This window comes from Oncorhynchus kisutch, linkage group LG16 (genome assembly GCF_002021735.2).
Source record: "Oncorhynchus kisutch isolate 150728-3 linkage group LG16, Okis_V2, whole genome shotgun sequence".
Taxonomy (NCBI): Eukaryota; Metazoa; Chordata; class Actinopteri; order Salmoniformes; family Salmonidae; genus Oncorhynchus; species Oncorhynchus kisutch.
In genome coordinates this window covers 29,036,628-29,059,218 of record NC_034189.2, presented here as the reverse complement: position 1 = coordinate 29,059,218, position 22,591 = coordinate 29,036,628, and the positions used below count along the sequence as shown (strand labels likewise).

The 22,591-nt window shown below is 43.9% G+C and overlaps 1 protein-coding gene across 7 annotated transcripts in view; it reads right to left on the bottom strand.

The window, feature by feature from the left end:
- The window catches only part of LOC109906761 (EH domain-binding protein 1-like protein 1), a 63,107-nt gene that overhangs the window by 19,733 nt on the left and 20,783 nt on the right, over nt 1-22,591 (bottom strand). For 2 of the 7 annotated variants that reach the window (XM_031792190.1, XM_031792189.1), the window contains exons 9-14: nt 19,233-19,463; nt 18,829-19,041; nt 14,390-15,070; nt 13,969-14,190; nt 13,613-13,672; nt 13,248-13,404 (exon numbers count right to left, since the gene is read on the bottom strand). In XM_031792190.1, coding sequence (XP_031648050.1) covers nt 13,248-13,404; nt 13,613-13,672; nt 13,969-14,190; nt 14,390-15,070; nt 18,829-19,041; nt 19,233-19,463 — 1,564 coding nt within the window. Of the gene's footprint in view, nt 1-1,788; nt 2,053-2,250; nt 2,320-2,463; nt 9,496-9,739; nt 10,265-13,247; nt 13,405-13,612; nt 13,673-13,968; nt 14,191-14,389; nt 15,071-18,828; nt 19,042-19,232; nt 19,464-22,591 lie in introns of all 7 variants that reach the window. The other 5 variants (XM_031792183.1, XM_031792185.1, XM_031792187.1 and 2 more) reach the window with 5 other exon arrangements.

The following is a 22,591-nucleotide window of genomic DNA, read 5'->3' as shown; positions in this document are numbered from 1 at the left end:
AAACATGATCTGACCATTCACAAAAATTACAATTAATAATGCAAACATTTCAATCAAGATAAAGCCAATCTAGGTGTATAAACACCACACAATCAAATGTAAAGGATTTTTAAAAACCATGCTTGCAAAAATGTATACTGAACAAAAATACAAACGCAACATGCAACAATTTCAAAGATTTTACTGAGTTACAGTTCATATAAGGAAATCAGTCAATTTAAATAAATTCATTAGGCCCTAATCTATGGATTTTTACATGACTGGGAATACAGATATGCATCTGTTGGTCACAGATACCTTAAAAAGGGTAGGGGAGTGGATCAGAAAACCAGTCAGCTCGACACATCTCCTTCACATAGAGTTGATCGGGCTGTTGATTGTGGCCTGTTGAATTTTGTCCACTCCTCTTCAATGACTATGCGAACTAGAAAACATTGTCGTACACGTCAATCCACAGCATTCCAAACATGCTCAATGGGCGACATGTCTGGTGAGTATACATGCCATGGAAGAACTAGGACATTTCCAGCTTCCAGGAATTGTGTACAGATCCTTGCGACATGGCCTTGCGTTATAATGCAGGTGATGGCTGCAGATGAATGGCGCAACAATGGACCTCAGGATCTCGTCACGGTATCTCTGTACGTTTGAATTGCCATAGATAAAATGCAATTGTGTTCGTTGCCCGTAGCTTATGCCTGCCCATACCATAACCCCACCGCCACCATGGGGCACTCTATTCTCAACGCTGACTTCAGCAAACCGGTCGCCCACACGACGCCATACACGCTGTCTGCCATCTGCCCGGTACAGTTGAACCTGGGATTAATCCGTGAAGGGAACACTTCTCCAGCATGCCAGTGGCCATCGAAGGTGAGCATTCGCCCACTGAAGCCGGTTACGATGCCAAATTGCAGTCAGGTCAAGACCGTTTATGACAATTTGTGCATAAAATATTTTTTTGTGCAAACCCACAGTTTCATCAGCTGTCCGTGTGGCTGGTCTTAGACGATCCCACAGGTGTAGAAGCCGGATGTGGAGGTCCTGGGCTAGCGTGGTTACACATGGTCTGCGGTTCTGAAGCCGGTTGGACGTAGTGACAAATTCTCCAAAATTACATTGGAGACAGCATATGGTAGAGAAATTAACATGACATTCTCTGGCAACAGCTCTTGTGGACATTCCTCCAGTCAGCATGCCAATTTCACACTTCCTCAAACCTTCAGACATCTGTGGCATTGTGCTGTGTGACAAAACGGCACATTTTAGAGTGGACTTTTATTTTCCCCAGCACAAGTTGCACCTGTGTAATATGTCAGGCTGTGTCAAGCTGCTTAATCAGCTTCTTGATATGCCACACCTGTCAGGTGGATCGATTATCTTGGCAAAGGATAAATGCACACTAATGGATGTAAACAAATGTGTGCACAACATTTTAGAAACATTTTTTTGTGCGTTTGGAACATTTCTGGGATCTTTATTTCAGCTCATGAATCATGGGACCAACACTTTACATGTTTCATTTATATATTTGTTCAGTATATATATTCATCAAAATTGTAACTGATATTGCAAAATATTGGCAAATTCAATTAAGTCTAGAAGCACAAATCTTACAATATAAGATTTCATACCATTCCTGCATTTGGCTAATGCTCTGTTTAAGTTATGTTAAATCCAAACTCCAAAAACAGCCATAGGAATGCAACACCATGCAGATCAACACAACTAAACCAGCACCATGCTGGCAGGTAGTGAGGTTGAGCGCTGTGGCCCTTTCACACTTACCGCATCTCATAAACTTTCACCTGCCTAGCCACAGTAACCTCTTCCTTCCCAGAATGCTCTATTCCAGAGACTGACTCTGAGACTTCATCTACCGCTTCTTCCTCACATATCATGTCCAAGTCTTCTACAACTTGATACTCTACTAGTGCCACAACCTCACACGCCATCTGGCTGTGTGAAATGTCTTTTGGCTCATTGTCAACAGCTGCTCCCATCCCATACGGTAATGGCTGTCCCCCTTGAGCGGGAGACTGACACGAAGGGCTGAAAGAGAGTGACAGGAAGTGAGAGACCAAATAAATGGGAAGAATTACACAGTGAAAAGCACAGGGCATGCACCTTGCAAGAATAGTGCAAAAACACAGTAGTGTCAGTCAGATGTGGAGGAGATGGTGCACAAGCATTATTGTAAGCAGCCAAACGAGAACAGCTGCACTCCTGCAGCAAACCAACACAACCCACCTCTCTCTGACAGTCAAGAACAATGGCATGTCTGTAGGAATGGAGTGCCACATTCGGCAGTGCAAGTGTCTGAAAACAGAGTTGAAATGCAAGTGTTTCATACTCTATCTGACAGGCAACTGACAGGCAGAGAAATGTGCTTTAAAGTCTCACAAAAGTGCCATAACGCAGATTTAGAATAGTCTGCTCTCCTACTCCCACTCACTCACTCACCCTCTTTCTAGAATGCCCACTTCTTGCGCCTCATATCTGGTCTGAATGACACCCTCTTCCTTGAGCCTCTCCAAAACTGAGCCATGTTTAAATTCTTGTTTGTTCTCATTCACCACTGATTCGATTCGTTTGGGTTTGTGGCTAAGCTCTGTGTGGCCCTCCTTGCAGTCATATATCTCCTCTGCCCATTCCATCCTTTCACCTCGACTTGACTGTTGATTTATAGACGAATCACTGTCGAGAGGCGTTTGACAACGTGTCGATGGAAAGCCAGGGTCAATGGCCTCACTTGGGCAAGATGGCAACATAGACACCATTCCCTTCTCTAATTCATCATGAGTGGGAGCCAGAGACTGCACTGTTTTCTCTTTCAGTGACTTTTCCAAAAATGGCTTCTCCTCCACAGGACACTGATGAATTGGAGGATCCTCTTCATTTTGCGTCTTTGTGGATGGAATCCCTTGGACATGTGTAACCATTGGGCAAGTTAACAAAAGACTGGGCATGTTTGGCTCTTGTTCTTCTATAGGCCATGGTGCTGATGGAAAGCCATGTATACTAGCGTCTTTTGGGCAAGATAGTAACATAGCTGCCATTCCTTTGGCATCATCTGATCTACTGACTCCAATAGCTGGAATCTCTTTCTGTGTTTGCTGCCATAATGGTCCATCTTCCACAGCCCAGTTCTCTACTAAAACCTTATCTACTTTCTCTGGTTGTAAAGAGGGAAAGCCAGAGACTTTGGCAACATTGGAGCATGATGATTTAACTGTAGCAGTGATGTATTGCTTTGTCTTGGGTCTTGGGGCAGAGGGAAAACCAGGTATTTTGGCTTCTTCTGGACATGTTGGCTCCAGGGCCATCATATGTCTGTCAAACTCTTTGTCATTAACAAATGGAGAGCATTCCAGAGTCTCCAGAGTATTAGCAACCCTCGTTGGTGGTGTCTCCCAGAGTACACTCTTGACTGTCGGCCAGCCCTCTACATAAGCGTGATCAGACATGACTGACTGTCTTGAAGGGAAACCAATTATACTAGAAACTTCCGGGCAAGATGGGGAAAGATTAGTCATGCATGGCTTTTTCTCGGCTTCAACATGAGCATCTTTTGCTCGTGGACCCGATGGGAAGTTAGTAAGGGTGGCTTTTGCTGGGCATGACAGCACAATACTTGTCAATATTTCTCTGTCTCTAAATGACATTTCCTCAGATGGACAAATCTGAAGAGATGGGAAACCTGGATTCAAAGCCAAACATGGACATGATGGTATAAGAGATAACATTGCCTTTATCATGACTTTGTCTCTGTAACAACAGTCTCCCTCAAATGGAGAGCATTCCAGAGTATTAGCAACCCTCGTTGGTGATTTCTCCCAGACTACACTCTTGACCATCGGCCAGCCCTCTACATAACCATCATCCAACATGATCAATTGTCTTGAAGGAAAACCAATGATACGAGACTCTTCCGGACAAGATGGGAAAAGGGAAGTCATGCATGGCTCTTTTTCTACTTCAACGTGAGAAGCTTTGGCTTGTGGAGCCGATGGGAAGCCAGGAAGGGTGGCTTTGGCTGGGCATGATGGTACCATACTTGTCATTATTTCTCTGTCTCTGAATGACATATTGTCAACTGGAGAAAGCTGGAGATTAAGCCCCTCTCCTTTCCTCAACGATTTAACCCAAAATGTCTCCCTGTCAACATGCCAGCCATCATGTCCTGCCTTGGATGGATGTCTTGAGGGGAAACCTGAAGCCCTTGAATATTTCGGGCAGGTAGGCCATAGACATACCATGCTTGGGATCACCTTAACATGAGCCCTATCCGACTTGTGCCGTGACGATGAGGGAAAGCCTGGAATGGTGGCTTTTATTGGGCAAGGTGGTAACATAGACACCATAATTGTAATCATCGCTCTCTCTTTGAATGATAATGTTTGCACTGGACAAAAGGATAGTGTGCCTCTATTATTTAATGGCCTCTCCCACAGTGGCCTCTTGTCTGCACACCAGCCATCTTTATCTGAATTGATAGGAAGTCTCGAAGGTAAGCCAGAAACTTTAGTGACTTTAGGGCAAGTCTGCAGAAGACTGATCATGCTTGGTGTGTCTGCAAACTTTTTCGCAGGTACAGAGGGAAAGCCTGGATTCACAGATGCTTCAGGACAAGATGGCATCAAAGCAAATATTGCTTTCATTTTGTCAATGTCTTGCTGTGATCCGTCTTTTGGAAAAACGTCTTCCTTCTTCTGCAAGTGGTCAAACATAGGCTCGGGGTCAACAAACCACTCTAACGTTGTACCCCCCTCAGTGGATGCGAGACCCGGTAGGCTGGAAACGTTAGGGAACATGGGAACAAGACTCAACCTATTGGGTTGTGGTGCAGATGGGAAGCCAGGGATCAGAGCAGCATGAGGGCATGATTGCCTCAAAGGAATGTTGATTTTCATTTCCTCTTTGTCTGCTTTTGAGCTGTCAAAAATGACTTTCCTCTCCTTTGGTGGTCTCTTGTAAAATGGCCTCTCATCAACTACCCACCCTGTTTCCCTATTCCCCTCAATGGATGGAAAACCTGGGAGACTAGAAGTTTTAGGGCAGGAGGGAACAATATGCATCATACTTGGTGTCTCCTCAGCCTTTTTGCGTGGTGCAGAAGGGAAACCAGGAATCATGGATGCTACTGGGCAACATGGCACCAAAGCAACCATTGCTTTCATTATTTCAGTGTCTTCCTTTGGTCGGTCTTTTGGAAAAATGTCTTCTTCTTCTTCCTTCTTTTGCAAGTGTTCAAACATAGGCTTGGGGTCAACAAGCCACTCTAATGTTGTAGGCCCTTCAATGGATGCGAAACCCGGGAGACTGGAAACTTTTGGACAAGCAGAAACAAGACTCAACATACTAAGATCTACCTCAGCTTTGGGATGTGGTGCAGAGGGAAAACCAGGAATCCTGGCCTTCTTCGGGCAAGATGGTAACATATCTACCATGTTATTTGTAATGTCTTTGTTGTCATGTGGCATTGCCTGTACCAAAGAAACTGTTATTTTCTTAAATGGCCTCTCCAAAAGTGTTATCCAGTTAGCATGCCAGACAACATTTTCAGACGTATGCAGATGTCTAGAAGGTAAACCAAAAACTCTGGAAAATCTAGGACAAGTAGGCAGAAGCTTCATCATAATTGGCTCTTGCCTTGGTGCAGAGGGGAAGCCAGGAATATTGGCTGCTCTTGGGCAGGATGGTGTAAGAGCAAGCATGGTGCTGGCCATTTCACTATCATTATAGACTGTGCCAACATTATCGAATAGTCCTGACCTTTTTCTTGGTGAAATGTCCAAATAATCTTTATCTACTGACCAATCTGGTGCCTGATTCAGATCCAAAGCTGGCAATCCAGAAACAGTCGATACCTTTGGGCAAGTAGGCACAAGATTCACCATACTTGGGGTTTCTACTGATCTCTGCCTTGGTGCAGAAGGGAAGCCAGGTACATTGGTTCTCCTGGGGCAAGATGGTACCATAGCTACCATATGTTTCAGATCTCTGTCTTTATCATGAGCTGGAGAAATGTCTAGAATTGGCACACCCCTTTCCCTCAACGGCTTCTCCCATAGTGGCACTCTGTCCACAAGCCAATATTCATCTCTAGACCTGATTCGCTCTATAGAGGGTAAACCAGAAACCTTAGAAAGTTTAGGGCAAGTAGTCAGAAGACTGATCATACTTGGTGTGTCTTCTAGCTTCGACTGTGGTGCAGAGGGGAAGCCAGGTATACTGGCCTTCCAGGGGCAGGATGGTGACAAAGCTACCATATTTTTCACAATTTCCGTATCATGATAGACTGTGTCAATATCGTCCAAATGGAACATTGATTCTTCTGGCCTTTCTCTAGATGGCAACAGTAACTCTTTATCAACTGGCCACTCTACTGTTTGTGTCTGTTCGATAGCTGCCAATCCAGGAACGCTAGATAACCTTGGACAATTTGGCATTATGTTAACCATACTTGGCTCTTGCCTTGGTGCAGATGGAAAGCCAGGAACACTAGCCTTCCTTGGGCAAGATGGTAACATGGCCACCATATTTTTAATTAGCTCATTGTCCTTGTGTGGCATTTCCTGCATTAGACATGCTGTTCTCTTCCTCAATGGTCTCTCCAAGAGTGGCCTGCTGTTAGCATGCCACTCAACATTTGCAGACTTATTTGGCTGTTTGGAGGGTAAACCAGAAATTCTAGCCAGTCTAGGGCAAGTAGGCAGAAGGTTAACCATATTTGGCTCCTGTGTTGGTGCAGAAGGGAAGCCAGGAATACTGGCCTTCCTGGGGCAAGATGGTACCATAGCTACCATATGTTTTACCATGTATGTTTCATGAGCTGGATAAATTTGTTGAATCGTTACATCCAATTCCCTCAATGTCTTCTCCCAGATTGGCATTCTGTCCACAATCCAATTTTCATGTCTAGACATTGTTGGGTGTTTGGAGGGTAAACCAGAAATTCTGGCCAATCTAGGGAAAGTAGGCAGAAGGTTAACCATGCTTGGTTCATGCCTTAATGCTGAGGCGATGCCAGTAATACTGGCTGCGTTTGGGCAGGATGGTTTCAGAGCTGCCATGTTTGTGACCACTTCACTATTATGATCGACTCTGCCAACATTCTCCAAATGGAACATTGATTCATCAGGCCATTCTCTGGGTGACAGTGACTTTTTGTCAACTGGTAATTCTACTATTTGTGTCTGTTCTATAGTTGCCAATCCAGGAACTTTAGATACCCTTGAACGAGTAAGCATTATGTTAACCATACTTGGCTCTTGCCTTGGTGCAGATGGGAAACCAGGAATACTAGCCTTCCTTGGGCAAGTTGTCAACATGGCTACCATGTCTTTCAGAATTTCAGTGTCTTTGAATGCCATTTCCTGATCTTGTAAAAAAGGTCCTTCTCTTTTCTTCAATGGCTTCTCCCACAGTGGACTGCAGTCCACTTTCCAGTCAATATCATCTGAATTGTTTGGAAGTCTAGAGGGTAAACCAGGTACTCTGGGAAGTTTATGGCAAGTAGGATGAAGACTGAGGATATTTGACTCTTGACTTGGCATAGATTCTACACCAGCCTTTTCCAGGCAAGATGGTAAGAGAGGAACCACAAGTTCATTGTGCTCATATGACGTTGCATGTGCTACAGAAAGTGAAGGGATCAGCTCAACTGTTTTCCTCAATGGCTTTTCTATTATTGGCCGTCTGATAGCATGCCAGTAGTCAGGTTCTGACTCAGTTGGATGTCTAGAGGGTAAACCAGAAACTTTGGAAAGTTTAGGGCAAGTAGGAAGAAGATCATACTTCATGATCATTCTTGGGGATCCTAGCCTCTGCTTCAGTTTTGAAGGAAAGCCAGGAATACTGGCCTTCCTTGGGCACGATGGTAACATGGCTACCATATATTTCAACATCATTTTGTCTTTATATGCAATGGTAAGAGCGGAAGAAATTGGTTGAATCATCACATCCATTTTCCTCAATGGCTTTTCCCACAGTGGCTTTCTGTCCACAAGCCAATCAGCATCTCTAGAACTGATTGGCTGTTTGGAGGGTAAACCAGAAACCGTAGAAAGTTTAGGGCATGTAGACAGAAGACTGGTCATTCTTGGTGTGTCTACTAGCTTCTGCCTAGATGCAGAGGGTAAACCTGGAATCCTGGCCTTATTCGGGCAAGATGGTAACATATCTACCATATTTTTGGTAAGTTCTTTGTCCTTTTGTCGCATTTCCTGCGCTACAGAAAGTGCTCTGTTCTTCAATGGTCTCTCCAAAATAGGCCTACTGTTAGCATGCCAGTCAACATTATCTGACTTAATTGGCAGTTTAGAGGGTAAACCAGAAACTCTGGCCATTAAAGGGCATGTAGGCAGAAGGTTAACCATGTTCAGTTCAGATTCAGAAAACTTTCTTGTCCCAACATTGGACAATTTAGTAGGCTCTTGCATTGTTTCAGATGGGAAGCCAGGAATACTGGCTGTTTTGGGGCAGGATGGTTTAAGATCCACCATTTTCTTGACCTTTTCACTATCATTATAAACTGTGCCAACGTCCTCTAAACGGACCATCAATAATTCTACTTCTTTAGGTAACTTATTAAACAGAGCCTTTGTATCTACTGGCCAGTCTACTGTCTTTGCCGGGTCTATGGTTGGCAGTCCAGGAACTCTAGATACCCTTGGGCATGTTGGCATTATGTTAACCATGCTTGGCACAACCTGAGCTTTGGGCCTTGGAACAGATTGAAAACCAGGAATAGTACTCTGACTTGGACAAAATGGGACAAGCACTACCATACGTTTCAACATTTCTTTGTCTCCATACACTTGGTCTAAAGCAATTGACGACGAAAGCTCAATAACCGTCTTCTCATCATGTGGTCTCTCCCATTTCAGCTTTTTATCCACCCTCCAACCTACAGCCTCAGCCCCTTCAGTCTCCTTTGGTTTCCTGGAGGCCAAACCAGATGCACTGGATACGCTTGTGCAAGTTGGCACTAGATTCACCAAACTTGGTTCCGTTTGTGTTTTGGGTGGTGGTGCTGGTCTTCCCATTTTGGGTGGTAATGCCGGTCTTTCTGTTTTGGGTGGTGATGCTGGTCTTTCTGTTTTGGGTGGTGATGCCGGTCTTTCTGTTTTGGGTGGAGGTGCAGGTCTTTCTGTTTTGGGTGGAGGTGCTGGTCTTTCTGTTTTGGGTGGAGGTGCTGGTCTTTCTGTTTTGGGTGGAGGTGCTGAGGGGAACCCAGGAACACTGGCTACCCTTGGACAACTTGGCAACATGGAAGCCATACTTTCCATTACTTTCTGGTCCTCATCCGATGTTTCAGGGGCAGGGGTGATAATTGGTGTTCCTTTCAGGGGCTTCTCCCATAATGGACTTTTATCAATGGGCCATTCTTCGGGTCGGGCCTTATATCTGTTCCTAATCAATGTGGATGGGAAACCAGGGTAACTGGACACTTTTGGACAAGATGGCAGCGAGGCAGCCATACTTTTAGTTCTAAAGGGACAGGGGACACCAAGGATATATGTCAGAGGAAAGGTGCCAACTGGGAACTACAAAACATGTTCTTAAGTTTAAATAACTAGTGGGACCAGCCCTTAATATTTATTGAAATGCAAACCTATAAGGTACATAAGTACTACATGTCTTCAGGACATGCTAACATGTTTTAGAACTAGTTGAATGACTGACACATTGAGGAACAGGGGTATGTAGTGATTGTGCACCATGCCACACTTACCCCCAATCCATGGGTACCCCTTGTTCTTTTGAACATCTTGAACCTCTTGTTGTTTTGGGAGAATATTTAGGAGCATCTTTCTTAGGGACCAGTGTCTGCCCCTGCTCTTTCTTTGGGTCTTTCTCCTTTGGCAGACCCCTCTGCGACACTCTGTACGGCCGTGTGGTCTGCAACTCAGTGAGGTGGGAGGGCGGGGCCATCATCCTCTGCTGCCCACTGGTTACTGTCACAATCTGTTCAGGCTCTGGTTTGGCTAACGGTGTCCCTATCTGCATGGACATCTTGTTCAAGTGACTCCTCGTTCTGTCAAGTGACTTCATGGATGTGACTGTGGGCTCAGATAAGCCAGGCCTTTGCATGGGTGCAAAAGGGAGAGGTTGCTGGGGTGTTGGAACTGGGAGTGCCCTGATTGACCTCTCCTCTGCCTGACTTTTTGCAATCGGTTTTGGCATCTCAAAATATTGGAGCCCCGGAACAGAGGGTGCTCGGGGGCTAAAGGGCAGGAGAGGGGTCATACTCTCAGGTCTGAGGGACAAACAAATCAAGGTCAGAGTTCAGAGGTCAAGGGAGGGGGGGAGATTGCATCTCCATAGCAACAACGCAGTGAAAAGCAGGCAAGGTTCCCCATATCAAGCACGGTCAGAGGTGCTACTGTAAGGGGCACAAGCACAATCTTTGCCAAGGATTTTACTTCAATTCTTTGGCATTCTTCTAGAGTTAGCATACTACTAAATTGCACACAAAGTAGACAACCAGCAAGCGCTCAGTCAAAAAAAGTAAATCATGTACGACAATCACTGGGCCAAGACGAGCAGAGATCTCTCTATGTATTTAAAATGTTTACATTTTACCCTTATTTAACTAGGCAAGTAAGTTTTTAAGAACAAATTCTTATTTACAATGACGGCCTATTGCAACAGAATTGCAGCTTGAGGAAACTTGATACACTATAAATCTGCCTACCAGAAACTGATACAATCGTTTTGGTTTCACTATTGACAACCAGGTAGTTTACAATGAATCTCAATATTTCAGATGGATACATTGCTACAGTGGCCATGCATCCTGAGTGACAAAATATGTAGATCTAGCTTTGCAGTGCCAAAGCAAACAAATGGTTATAATTACACATTTTAGGAACCCTGCCATGCTTCCAACAATTTAGGACAAATAAAATAGCAATTTTATTATTTTATTTTGCTTATATTTAACCAGGTAAGCTAGTTGAGAACATGTTCTCATTTACAACTGCGACCTGGCCAAGATAAAGCAAAGCGACACAAACAACAACACAGAGTTACACATGGAATAAACAAGCGTACAGTCAATAACACAATAGAAAAAAAAGAACGTCTATATACAGTGTGTGCAAATGGCGTGAGGAGGTAAGGCAATAAATAGGCCATAGTAGCGAAGTAATTACAATTTAGCAGATTAACACTGGAGTGATAGATGAGCAGATGATGATGTGCAAGTAGTGATACTGGTGTGCAAAAGAGCAGAAAGTAAATAAAAAACAATATGGGGGTGAGGTAGGTAGATTGGGTGGACTAGTTACAGATGGACTATGTACAGCTGCAGCGATCAGTTAGCTGCTCAGATAACTGATGTTTAAAGTTAGTGAGGGCGATTTTTGCAATTCGTTCAGGTCGCAGTGGTGGGTGGTATAAGGGGCTTTGGTAACAAAACAGATGGCACTGTGATAGACTGCATCCTGTTTGCTGAGTAGAGTATTAGAAGCTATTTTGTAGATGACATCGCCGAAGTCGAGGATCGGTAGGATAGTCAGTTTTAATAGGGTAAGTTTGGCGGCGTGAGTGAAGGAGGCTTTGTTGCGAAATAGAAAGCTGATTCTAAATTTGATTTTGGATTGGAGATGTTTGATATGAGTCTGGAAGGAGAGTTTACGGTCTATCCAGACACCTAGGTATTTGTAGTTGTCCACATATTCTAGGTCAGAAGCATCCAGAGTAGTGATGCTAGTCGGGCGGGCGGGTGCGGGCAGCGAACGTTTAAGAGTAGTTGGAGGCCACGGAAGGAGTGTTGTATGTCATTGAAGCTTGTTTGGAGGTTAGTTAACACAATGTCCAAAGAAGGGCCAGATGTATAGAGAATGGTGTCGTCTGCGTAGAGGTGGATAAGGGAATCACCCACAGCAGGAGCGACATTGTTGATATATAGAGAGAAAAGAGTCGGCCCGAGAATTGAACCCTGTGATACCCCCATAGAGACTGCCAGAGGTCTGGACAACAGGGGCTCCGATTTGACACACTGAACTCTGTCTGCGAAGTAGTTGGTGAACCAGGCGAGGCAGTCATTTGAGAAACCAAGGCTATCGAGTCTGCCGATAAGAATACGGTGATTGACAGTCGAAGGCCTTGGCCAGGTCGAAGAAGACGGTTGCACAGTACTGTCTTTTATCGATGGAGGTTATGATATCGTTTAGTACCTTGCGCGTGGCTGACCCATGACCAGCTTGGAAACCGGATTGCACAGAGGAGAAGGTACGGTGGGATTTGAAATGGTCATTGATCTGTTTATTAACTTGGCTTTCAAAGACTTTAGAAAGGCAGGGAGGATAGATATAGGTCTATAACAGTTTGGGTCTAGAGTGTCACCCCCTTTGAAGAGGGGGATGACCGCGGCAGCTTTCCAATCTTTAAGGATCTCAGGCGATACGAAAGTGAGGTTGAACAGACTGGTAATAGGGGTTGCAACAATGGTGGCGGATAATTTTAGAAAGAGACGGTCCAAATTGTCTAGCCCAGCTGATTTGTATGGGTCCAGGTTTTGCAGCTCTTTCAGAACATCTGCTCTCTGGATTTGGGTGAAGGAGAAGCTGGGGGAGGCTCGGGCAAGTAGCTGTTGGCCGGGTTGGGGTAGCCAGGAGGAAAGCATGGCCAGGCATAGAGAAATGCTTATTGACATTTTCGATTATCATGGATTTATCGATGTTGACCGTGTTACCTAGCCTCAGTGCAGTGGTGTTGATGCAATGTTGATCGCAGACAGCACAAGATTTTTGTGCAATAACACGACAGCTGCCTTAGACTCAAACACAACTCACTCAGACAGTTATCCAAGACACTGTATCTATGTCACCATTATAACTAATAAGAAGGACTACAGCAAAACTAGGAAAACCACAGCATTGACAAGAAGAATTGTTACACAAGACATTTCCTTGAAGTCGGATGGTTACTGTATTCCTGACCTACCACTAAATACTTTTAGGCCTTTTCAAGTTAGTAGGAATGTGAAATTCACTCGTCACAGTTATCAATATGTTCAATTGACCATACTGTTGTCTTTCAAAGTGGCCTTTACTGTGTCATCTTACATCTTTGTCTGACAAAACTCCATCATGCAAAAAAAGAACAACAAAAAAACAGACCATGCTCACCATCGACATTGAATGAAGATGTTCAGGTTAAAACCAAACCAGCCATTCCAAGCATAAATAATGAGCACCACCCCCTGTAGCTGTGTAACCTTTGAATTCACTCACCCTGCCGTTCCCTGGACAAACTCCATTCCAAACATTGAGTCCGCCCCCCATCTTCTCGCATAAGCTCTTGTCTCAAAGGGCTTAGCCAATGGGTCAAGTGAGGATGTTGATGGGTCTGGCCTCTGATTGGCAATACTGATCATTCCAGCAGTGCGGGCTAGAAGGGATGACAGAGGAGAACATCGTGAAGATTAATCTGACGGCATCAGTACACACCGTCTTGGCTGTGGGGCCAAATCCTGACTTGAAGATCTGAGCCCTATAATTTTAAGTTAAGCACACAGATCTCAAGTTAGGATTTGGCCCTGTGTATAGATTTAGGGATGTTCCTAAACGGCATTATGGTTGCTTAAGGTCCTACTCACTGGGAGTTGTGGCAGTGGTGTATTCCTCCTCTGTCAGAGTGCTCAACTGCCTCTGAAACTCTAGAAGGGAAAAGCCAGGACAAGGTTAGACCTGATTATCTTAACGGGAGAGTTAGCTTGGCAGCCGTGACGTGATCAATAACCAACAACGAATGAAGGAAACACATTTAATGCTAACCTAAAATTCGTACAATCAACAACAATTAGCAAGAGACTGTTTACAACCAAAACAACTCGCGAGGTGCCAAGTGTTCTCATGTGAAGATTGACAACGGAAGACATGTTATCATCATAGCATTCTATTATGAATGTCCCCATTATTAACCATGAGGACATTGTCGCCTCAGGTTGTATACCTGTCTCTTGGGGAGCAGTGACTGGTGCTGGGAGGGGGGCAGTGGGGACTTGAGTCTGAGAGCCAGCAGAGAGCACAGGAGAAGGAACAGGATAGGGGGTGAGAGGAAAGGGTGAGTGGGGGAGCTCCAGAGGAGGGGAAACCAGCCTCTTCAAATTGGGGTGGATCATGGTGGGAACCACCTGGTGCATCCATTCTGCAGTCTGGAGCGCAGCAGGGGGGACTGAGGTTGACAGTGAGAAAGAGAGAGAAAAGAGAGGACACATGGAAGACAAGGAAGGAAAGACAAGGGGGGAGAAGGGAGGAAAGAGGAAAGAATTTGCGTTTCAACCAGTTTGGATCAAAGTACAATTGTGTAGACTGGTTAGGCAAGCATTTCTCAAATGTCCATGCTTTGGGCTGAATCTCACTGAGATCTGTACCTGACTGGGAGACAGTTTCAGAAGCAGGATCTGCAGCACACGGAGAAGCGCCGATAGCATGAGGGGAGGGCCCAGGAGCAGGGTCATAACATTGGGCAGCGGTGTAGTCAGAAGCAGTAAGAAGCCCAGGGGTGGGAACAGTGGGATCAGAGGAAAGATCAGGGGTAGAGGATAGGGAAGGGTCAGGTGTGGCGGTTGGGGCAAGGGCTGGGTCATCAGAGGTAATGGGAGTAGGGTTAACATCAATGGGAGTGGATGAGGAAGAATCAGAGACGATGGCAGGCGCAGAAGCAGGGGTGAGGACAGGAACATCAGAGCCAGAGGAGGTTACAAGGGGGGGGGATGAGGACACAAGAGTGCGGTAAGGTGCTCCAATTGGGTCAGATGCGTAATCAGGGGTGGGGAGAGAGGAGGATGCAGGAGATGAGGCTAGCACAGGGGGAGGTAAGGGGAGCGGAGACTGCAACATGGAAGAATGGGACACATCAAGGGAGAATGACATGTAGGAATCAAGCTGAGAGAAAGCAGGATTACATGGTGTCTCCATGGTCCACTTTGTCTGCTCTAGGGTCACAGGCTCCACTGGGTCAGGGGGAGAGGGGTGCAGAAATTTGGGGGAGAGGGCTGGCTGGGCCAGAGGGGCCTGGGATTTGGGCGGTCTCCATTCACTCTGCCAGGGTACTGTGAGGGAGGGATGAGAAGGGGTAGAATGGAGGGAGGGAGAGGAAACAAGGGATTAACATAAGGCACAAGTTTGAGAGAAAGAGGGATAGGAGAGAGGAGAATAGGGAGAAATAGAGCGATGGTATATGGGTGGTTTGAAAAGATATTGGAATAGAAAGGGTATTCAGATTGGAATAAAGAGAGGGAGAGAAAACAGTCAACAGAATAGTCCCTACTTTGTCTGATATACAGGAGTAACATACGTAGTGATGTGGGAAACCCTACTGCACATGATATAGGCTACATGCAATGTTCCCTCTAAGTTGCGCACTGGACTGCAGCCTAGAAGAAACATCAGCCTGCCCAGAAAAGGACGAGATTGAACTTCACTCAACTTTCTAGTTTCCCCGTTAGTTAACAATATCAACGTTTCTCTCAACTACAGGAATTATGATCGAATCAAATCGTTTGTTTTTTGTTTGTTACATTGAAAGTGTCAATGTAACAAACAAACAAAAAAAACTATGCAAAACTAACTGCAAGAGATTTTATCGTAGGCAGAACACATTGGAGTAGGATTCTATTGTATTGACAGGCACGACTACACAGACCGCTGCACCATAACCAATCATAGCTGCAGTAGGCGATTCACTTTGAACTGGACTGTGTTTACAGCATGAGCGGTCGGATGTGTTTGTTTTGAGATCAAAGCGAGAGCTGCAGTTCACATTTTGTTTATATTCTTTGCTAGTTAGTGAGTTGTTAGCCCAGTTACAGTGCCTTGCAAAAATATTCATCCCCCTTGATGTTTTTCCTATTTTGTTGAATAACAACCTGTCATTTAAATGGATTATTATTTGGATTTCATGTAATGGACATACACAAAATAGTTCAAATTGGTGAAGTGAAATTTAAAAAAAACTTATTTCAAAAAATTCTCAATAAAAAATTGAAAAGTGGTGCATGCATATGTATTCACCCCCTTTGCTATGAAGCCCCTAAATAAGATCTAGTGCAACCAATTACCTTCAGAAGTCACATAATTAGTTATTAGCACTTTATTTAAGTGCCACATGATCTGTCACATGATCTCAGTGTATATATACAGCTGTTCTGAAAGGCCCCAGAGTCTGCAACACCACTAAGCATGGGGCACCACCAAGCAAGCAGCACCATGAAGACCAAGGAGCTCTCCAAACAGGTCAGGGACAAAGTTGTGGAGAAGTACAGATCAGGGTTGGGTTGTCAAAATATATATGAAACTTTGAACATCCCACCGAGTACCATTAAAATTCATTATTAAAAAATTGAAAGAATATGGCACCACAACAAACCTGCCAAGAGAGGGCCTCCCACAAAAACTCACAGACCAGGCAAGGAGGGCATTAATCAGTGAGGCAACAAAGAGACCAAAGATAACATTGAAGGAGCTACAAAGCTCCACAGCGGAGATTGGAGTATCTGTCCATACGACCACTTTAAGTCGTACACTCCACAGAGCTGGGCTTTACGGAAGAGTGGCCAGAAAAAAGCCATTGCTTAAAGAAAAAAAATAAGCAAACACGTTTGGTGTTCGCCAAAAGGCATGTGGGAGACTCCCCAAACATATGGAAGAAGGTACTCTGGTCAGATGAGACTAAAATGTAGCTTTTTGGCCATCAAGGAAAATGCTATGTCTGGCGCAAACCCAACACCTCTTATCACCCCGAGAACTCCATCCCCACAGTGAAGCATGGTGGTGGCAGCATCATGCAGTGGGGATGTTTTTCATCAGCAGGGGCTGGGAAACTGGTCAGAATTGAAGGAATGATGGGTGCCGCTAAATACAGGGAAATTCTTGAGGGAAACCTGTTTCAGTCTTCCAGAGATTTGAGACTGGGACAGTGGTTCACCTTCCAGCAGGACAATGACACTAAGCATACTGCTAATGCAACACTCGGGTGGTTTAAGTGTTTTCAATCCAATTGAGAATCTGTGGCATGACTTAAAGATTTGTCACGACTTCCGCTGAAGTTGGTCCCTCTACTTGTTCGGGCGGCGTTCGGCGGTTGACGTCACTGACCTTCTAGCCATCGCCGATCCACTTTTCATTGGTTTTGTCTTCCATCACACCTGGTTCCAATTCCATGAATTTCATGTTCTGTATTTAACCCTCTGTTCCCCCCCATGTCCTTGTCTGTAATTGTTTGTTGTAGTGCTTGTGCACGGTATGCTGGTATTTACCGGGTTTTGTTTGACCCATTTATTTTGTATTATTCTGTTGACGGTGGTTTATGGTTATTAAACACAACCGTTGTAAATCAGTTTCCGCTCTCCTGCGCCTGACTTCTCTGCCGGCAGTAGCATCGCATTACAAAATCTATGTACACCAGCGGAGCTCTTCCAACTTGAAGGAGTTGGAGCAGTTTTGCCTTGAAGAATGGGTAAAAATCCCAGTGGCTAAATGTGCCAAGCTTATAGAGACATACCTCAAGAGACTTGCAGCTGTAATTGCTGCAAAAGGTGTCTCTACAAAGTATTAACTTTGGGGGGGGGGGGGGGGTGAATAGTTATGCACGCTCAAGTTAAAAAATGTTGTCTTATTTCTTGTTAGTTTCACAATAAAAAAATATTCTGCATCTTCAAAGTGGTAGGCATGTTGTGTAAATCAAATGATACAAACCCCCCAAAAATAAATGTTTATTCCAGGTTGTAAGGCACCAAATAGGTAAAATGCCAAGGGGGTGAATACTTTCGCAAGCCGCTGTATAGCAAATTTCGAGTCAACAATGGGAGAGTGGTTGCTTCCTACAAAAGCACAAAATGTGTGCATTTCTAGCCATCTTTGAAAAGCGAGTCAGGTAAAGAGCTTTTTTATGCTTTAAAGACGCAATTTGGCCCCCTTAAGAATATAGTTGAATAGCCCTGACATAGCCTTTCCACTCCCTATTTAATCTTGCTCTTGTGACTGACTGGTTTAGAACCAGGTCCCCTGCATCTCATAAGACTGTGTTAGCCACTGGTTCGAACCCAGTCAGTCACAAAAGCAAGATTGTATAGGGAGTGAAAAGGGTATCCTTAGAAGGGCTATGACAGGGCTATTCAACTATTCAACCAAATTGCTGTTTTTGTGACAATCCTTTCTGACGTGTCCTGCATGGCCTGTGATCATCATAGATGGGAACAGAAGGTAGGTCCATGTTAAATAAAATGTAAAAAATAATCATTAAAATAAATGTTCCAGAGAGTCTAAGCTTTCAGGAATGGGATCCTAATAGCTTATAGCTAGAGCCAAATTCATAGGAAGAAAACAAATTCAGAAACTGCCAAAAACTTCTGGTTACCAGAGAGAGCGTTTGATTCTATCTGTTCTCCTCCACATTTCCTGGCTGGCAAAGTACCAGGATGTTGCCTCTGGTTTTGAATCTGAACTGAATTTGAAAACTGGAGAAGTTAAATATATGAAACTTGAATATATAGTTTTTAAACTTGATACACAGACAATGAATGAAATATCTTCCATATTGAAACTGAATATATAAATATTGAATTTGAATATTCAATTAAATTGTAAATGAATTATTTTACTGAATTAAATATTCATTCAATTCAGTTTCAAATCATGAAATACAAGTCCAATTTATGAATTAAATGATTACATGTGTGCATTACAAATTCAAAAATATTACATTTCAATTCAATATCCTAATACAAAATTCAAAATGTTGGAATTTAAATATAATTTCTGTTGGCACTGAAATCACTCCATATGCTTTTGCCTTATGCCTGTATCGTACCTGTCTCAGGGGCTGAGGGCAGGCTGGTAGGCCTAGTGAGGGCAGAGCCCGGCTCTGCCAGGGAGGTGATGTATGCTTTGGGCCGACAGGGGACAGGAAGGGGCTGGGAAGTAGGAGGGGAGGTGCCGATAGTGGTGGAAGAGAAGGAGGAGGATGAGAAGGAGGGGACGCTCTGGGGTCTCCAAGCACTGGTGCGAGCAGCAGCATAGGTGGCTGAGAGAAGAGAGGATGGAAAGGAGAATGTGGGGGGTAGAGAAGATGAAAGGAAAGAGGATGGTGATGAATAGCAACTACAGACAAAAGGGATAACTTACAGAATCAAAGACAAATTGCATCCATGCAGTAAATTGAAATGAATGACAAATGCCTTGAAACTATCCCATCAATTTCTGTGCATGCAGTACCTGTCTGTGGAATATCAGAGAAAGAGGGAGTTGGAAACACAGATGGGGCAGAGGGTGAAGAGGAGAGAGGAGAGGTGGAAGAGGAGGAAGGCCCAGTGAAGGAGGCTGAGAGGGGTCTTGATGGAGAGAAGGTGGGGAGACCAGGGGCCACATGGCCCTCAGCAAGACTGGCAGGGTCAAGGGCCGGGTCAGTCTGGAAGCCACAGGGCCTCCGGCCTACAGATATGGGCACTGAGAGTAAACGGTAGAGGAGAGAGTAGAGGAAGAAAGAGAGGAGTAAAGGAAAAGGGAGAGGGCAGACAGTGAGAAACAGAAAGCATAGTAAAGAGGGGTTGAGAAATTAGAATCAAGCTTGACCAGTGCAGAGAGTAGAACAATTGTGTCATTCAGCATGGCTAAATGTAAAAGAATACAAAAAAAAATAATTCAAAGTACATGCTTTCTCTTGAAACTGGCCTGAAGTAAACTAAACTACTCCACAACTATTAACTGTGATCTCACTTCCCTAGCAACAGTCATGGACCAACGCCAGAAACCATAAATACAGTATGACACCGCTTTGATGAAGAAACTCACTGCGAGCTAAGGCAGTTGCTATGGAAATTAAGCAATTGCCTCTGGCAATCTCTGCAATAAACATGTATGCCTGGCATTTCGATCAGTGTAGAAAATAATTATTCCAGACCCCTGTGTGTCTCTAGAGACTCAAGGTAATTCAGGACATTCAGTTCATTCCTCAAGGAATGTGTCGACATGTTTTTCCCAATCTTGCTATAGCTTTACTGATGTAAACAGCAGGGGGTGCTTCAGACCATAGAAAGATACAGTCAGGTCCAACATGTTTGGCACCCTTGATAAAGATGAGCAAAGATGATTGTAAATAATGAATAATACAAATACCGAGCTATATATATGCTCAAAACAATGGGAAATGTATATTATTTTATACTAATACAATTGCTCAGAGAAAGAGAGTTTGTTTAACAAGTAATTCACTTTTTTTTCTAAAAAAGATAAGGGTCAAAATGGTTGGCAGCTCTGTTTTCAATACATTTCTATAGACGGGTTGGTCAAAAGCAACACGTGCGCATCTCTGGGGCAAAACAGATGGGGTTGTCTTAGACTCATGACAACATATAAACTATATTTCTGTCACACGCTGATCTGTTTCACCTGTCTTTGTGCTTGTCTCCACCCCCCTCCAGGTGTCACCCATCTTCCCCATTATCCCCAGTGTACTTATACCTGTGTTCTCTGTTTGTCTGTTGCCAGTTCGTTTAGTTTTTCGTCAAGCCTACCAGCGTTTCTTCCCCGTGCTCCTGTCTGTCTCTAGTTCCTGTTTTCTAGCTTTCCCAGTCTTTTACCATTCTGCCTGCCTTGACCCTGAGCCTGCCTGTCATTCTGTGCCCTGTTATACCACCCTGAATTACTGACCTCTGCCTGCCCTGACCCTGCCTGCCATTCTGTACCTTTCAGACTCTGCCCTGGACTACTGACCTCTGCCTGCCTTTGACCCGTCGTTTGCCTGCCCCGCTGTTTTTGTAATAAACTTTTGTTACTTTGAAACTGTCTGCATCTGGGTCTTCTCCTGAGCCTTGACAATTTCATCTATATTGAACTATATTTTCACATTTTTTATGAAAACAAATACATTTGCACAATGAGCACTTGTTGTCTCTCAAATACATCGTTACAGTTGTTGGTTAGCTAGCGAATTTTTGCCATATTAGCTTAGACATGACATCAGTCAAAACAAGACATGGTATCACTAACAAGATACAATGACCTGAAGCGAGTCACCTACGATTTCCCATATGGCAGCTTCTTAACATTGCTGCTATCTATTCATGCCTTCTGGCCACATCGATGCGCGCAACATTTCGTGACGTTATCAGCCCCTCAAAAATGATGAAATTGAAGAATACATTGGGAGAGATCTTCGACCATTCCTCCATTCAGAATCTTTCCAGATACTTGATACTCTTTATCTTTGTGTAACGCTCATCGTTGCATGAAGAAGGAGTGGACCAAGGCGCAGCGTGGTACGTGTTCATGATCATTTATTTTAACTGAACACTGAGACAAAATGGAACAAAACGAAAGTTCTGTCTGGTGCAGACACAAAACAGAAAACAACTACCCACAAAACACAGGTGGGAAAAAGCTGCCTAAGTATGATTCTCAAACAGAGACAACGATAGACAGCTAGCTGCCTCTGATTGAGAACCCCCCCGGGCCAAACACAAAGAAATAGAAAACATAGAAATAAAGAAACTAGAATGCCCACCCTAGTCACACCCTGGCCTAACCAAAATAGAGAATAAAAGCCTCTCTATGGCCAGGGTGTGACACTGTGCTTATGGACTGCCATCTTCAATTCAAAGAGCTCTAATTTCATGTCATTCAACAAATGTAAACGCCTAAAGTTTGCTGAGTTCTGCATATGCAGAAAAGAACCCATTACATACTGTAAAATATGGTGGTGGCTCTTTGATGTTATGGGGCTATTTTGCGTACACTGGTCCTGAGGCCCTTGTAAAGTTCAACGGCATCATGAACTTTACCCAGTACCAGGACATTTTAGCCAAAAACTTAGTTGCTTCTACAAGGAAGCTGAAACTTGGCTGAAAGTGGATGTTCCAGCAAGACAATAACACCAAGCACACATCAAAACCAACAAAGAAATGGTTAATTGAACAGAAAACCTTTTGAAATGGCCATCTAGGTCTCTGGACTTGAACCCCATTGAAAACCTGCGGTTTGAATTGAAGAGGTCAGTTCATAAACACAGATGAAGGATATCAAGGATCTGGAAGGTTTTTTATGGAGGAATGGTCTAAGATCCCTCCCAATGTCGTCTCCCATCTCAAAACATTTTAGAAAAAGTCTCAGTGCCGTTATCCTCGCAAGGTGAGATATTGAAAGCAATTGAAAACGGATGCAAATCATTTTGAGCCCAATCTTTTTTAGAAAAAAAGCTTACTTGTTAAACAAAATCTCTTTCTCTGAGCAATTTTATTAGTATAAAATAATATAATTTCCCAAAAATTGAGAATATAGCTCAGTATTTGTATTTATTTTATACAGTCTTTTTTTGCCCATCTTTCTCAAGGGTGCCAATAATTTTGGACCTGACTGTACATGGCATAACATGGTAATGACCCCTTTACTGTGTTCCCGTCAGAATACCCAAACAACAAAACTCAAAGAATCAAACATTTGGGTATCCCCCCTTACCTTGAATAAAAGCTGCTATTTGACCTTTCAGTTATTACAATAGGGGTAGCCTGTAATTAAAGCTGTAATCCGTACTTGGTGAAACTGCCACGTCCGTTTGTGATGTTACAACAACAAAGTAA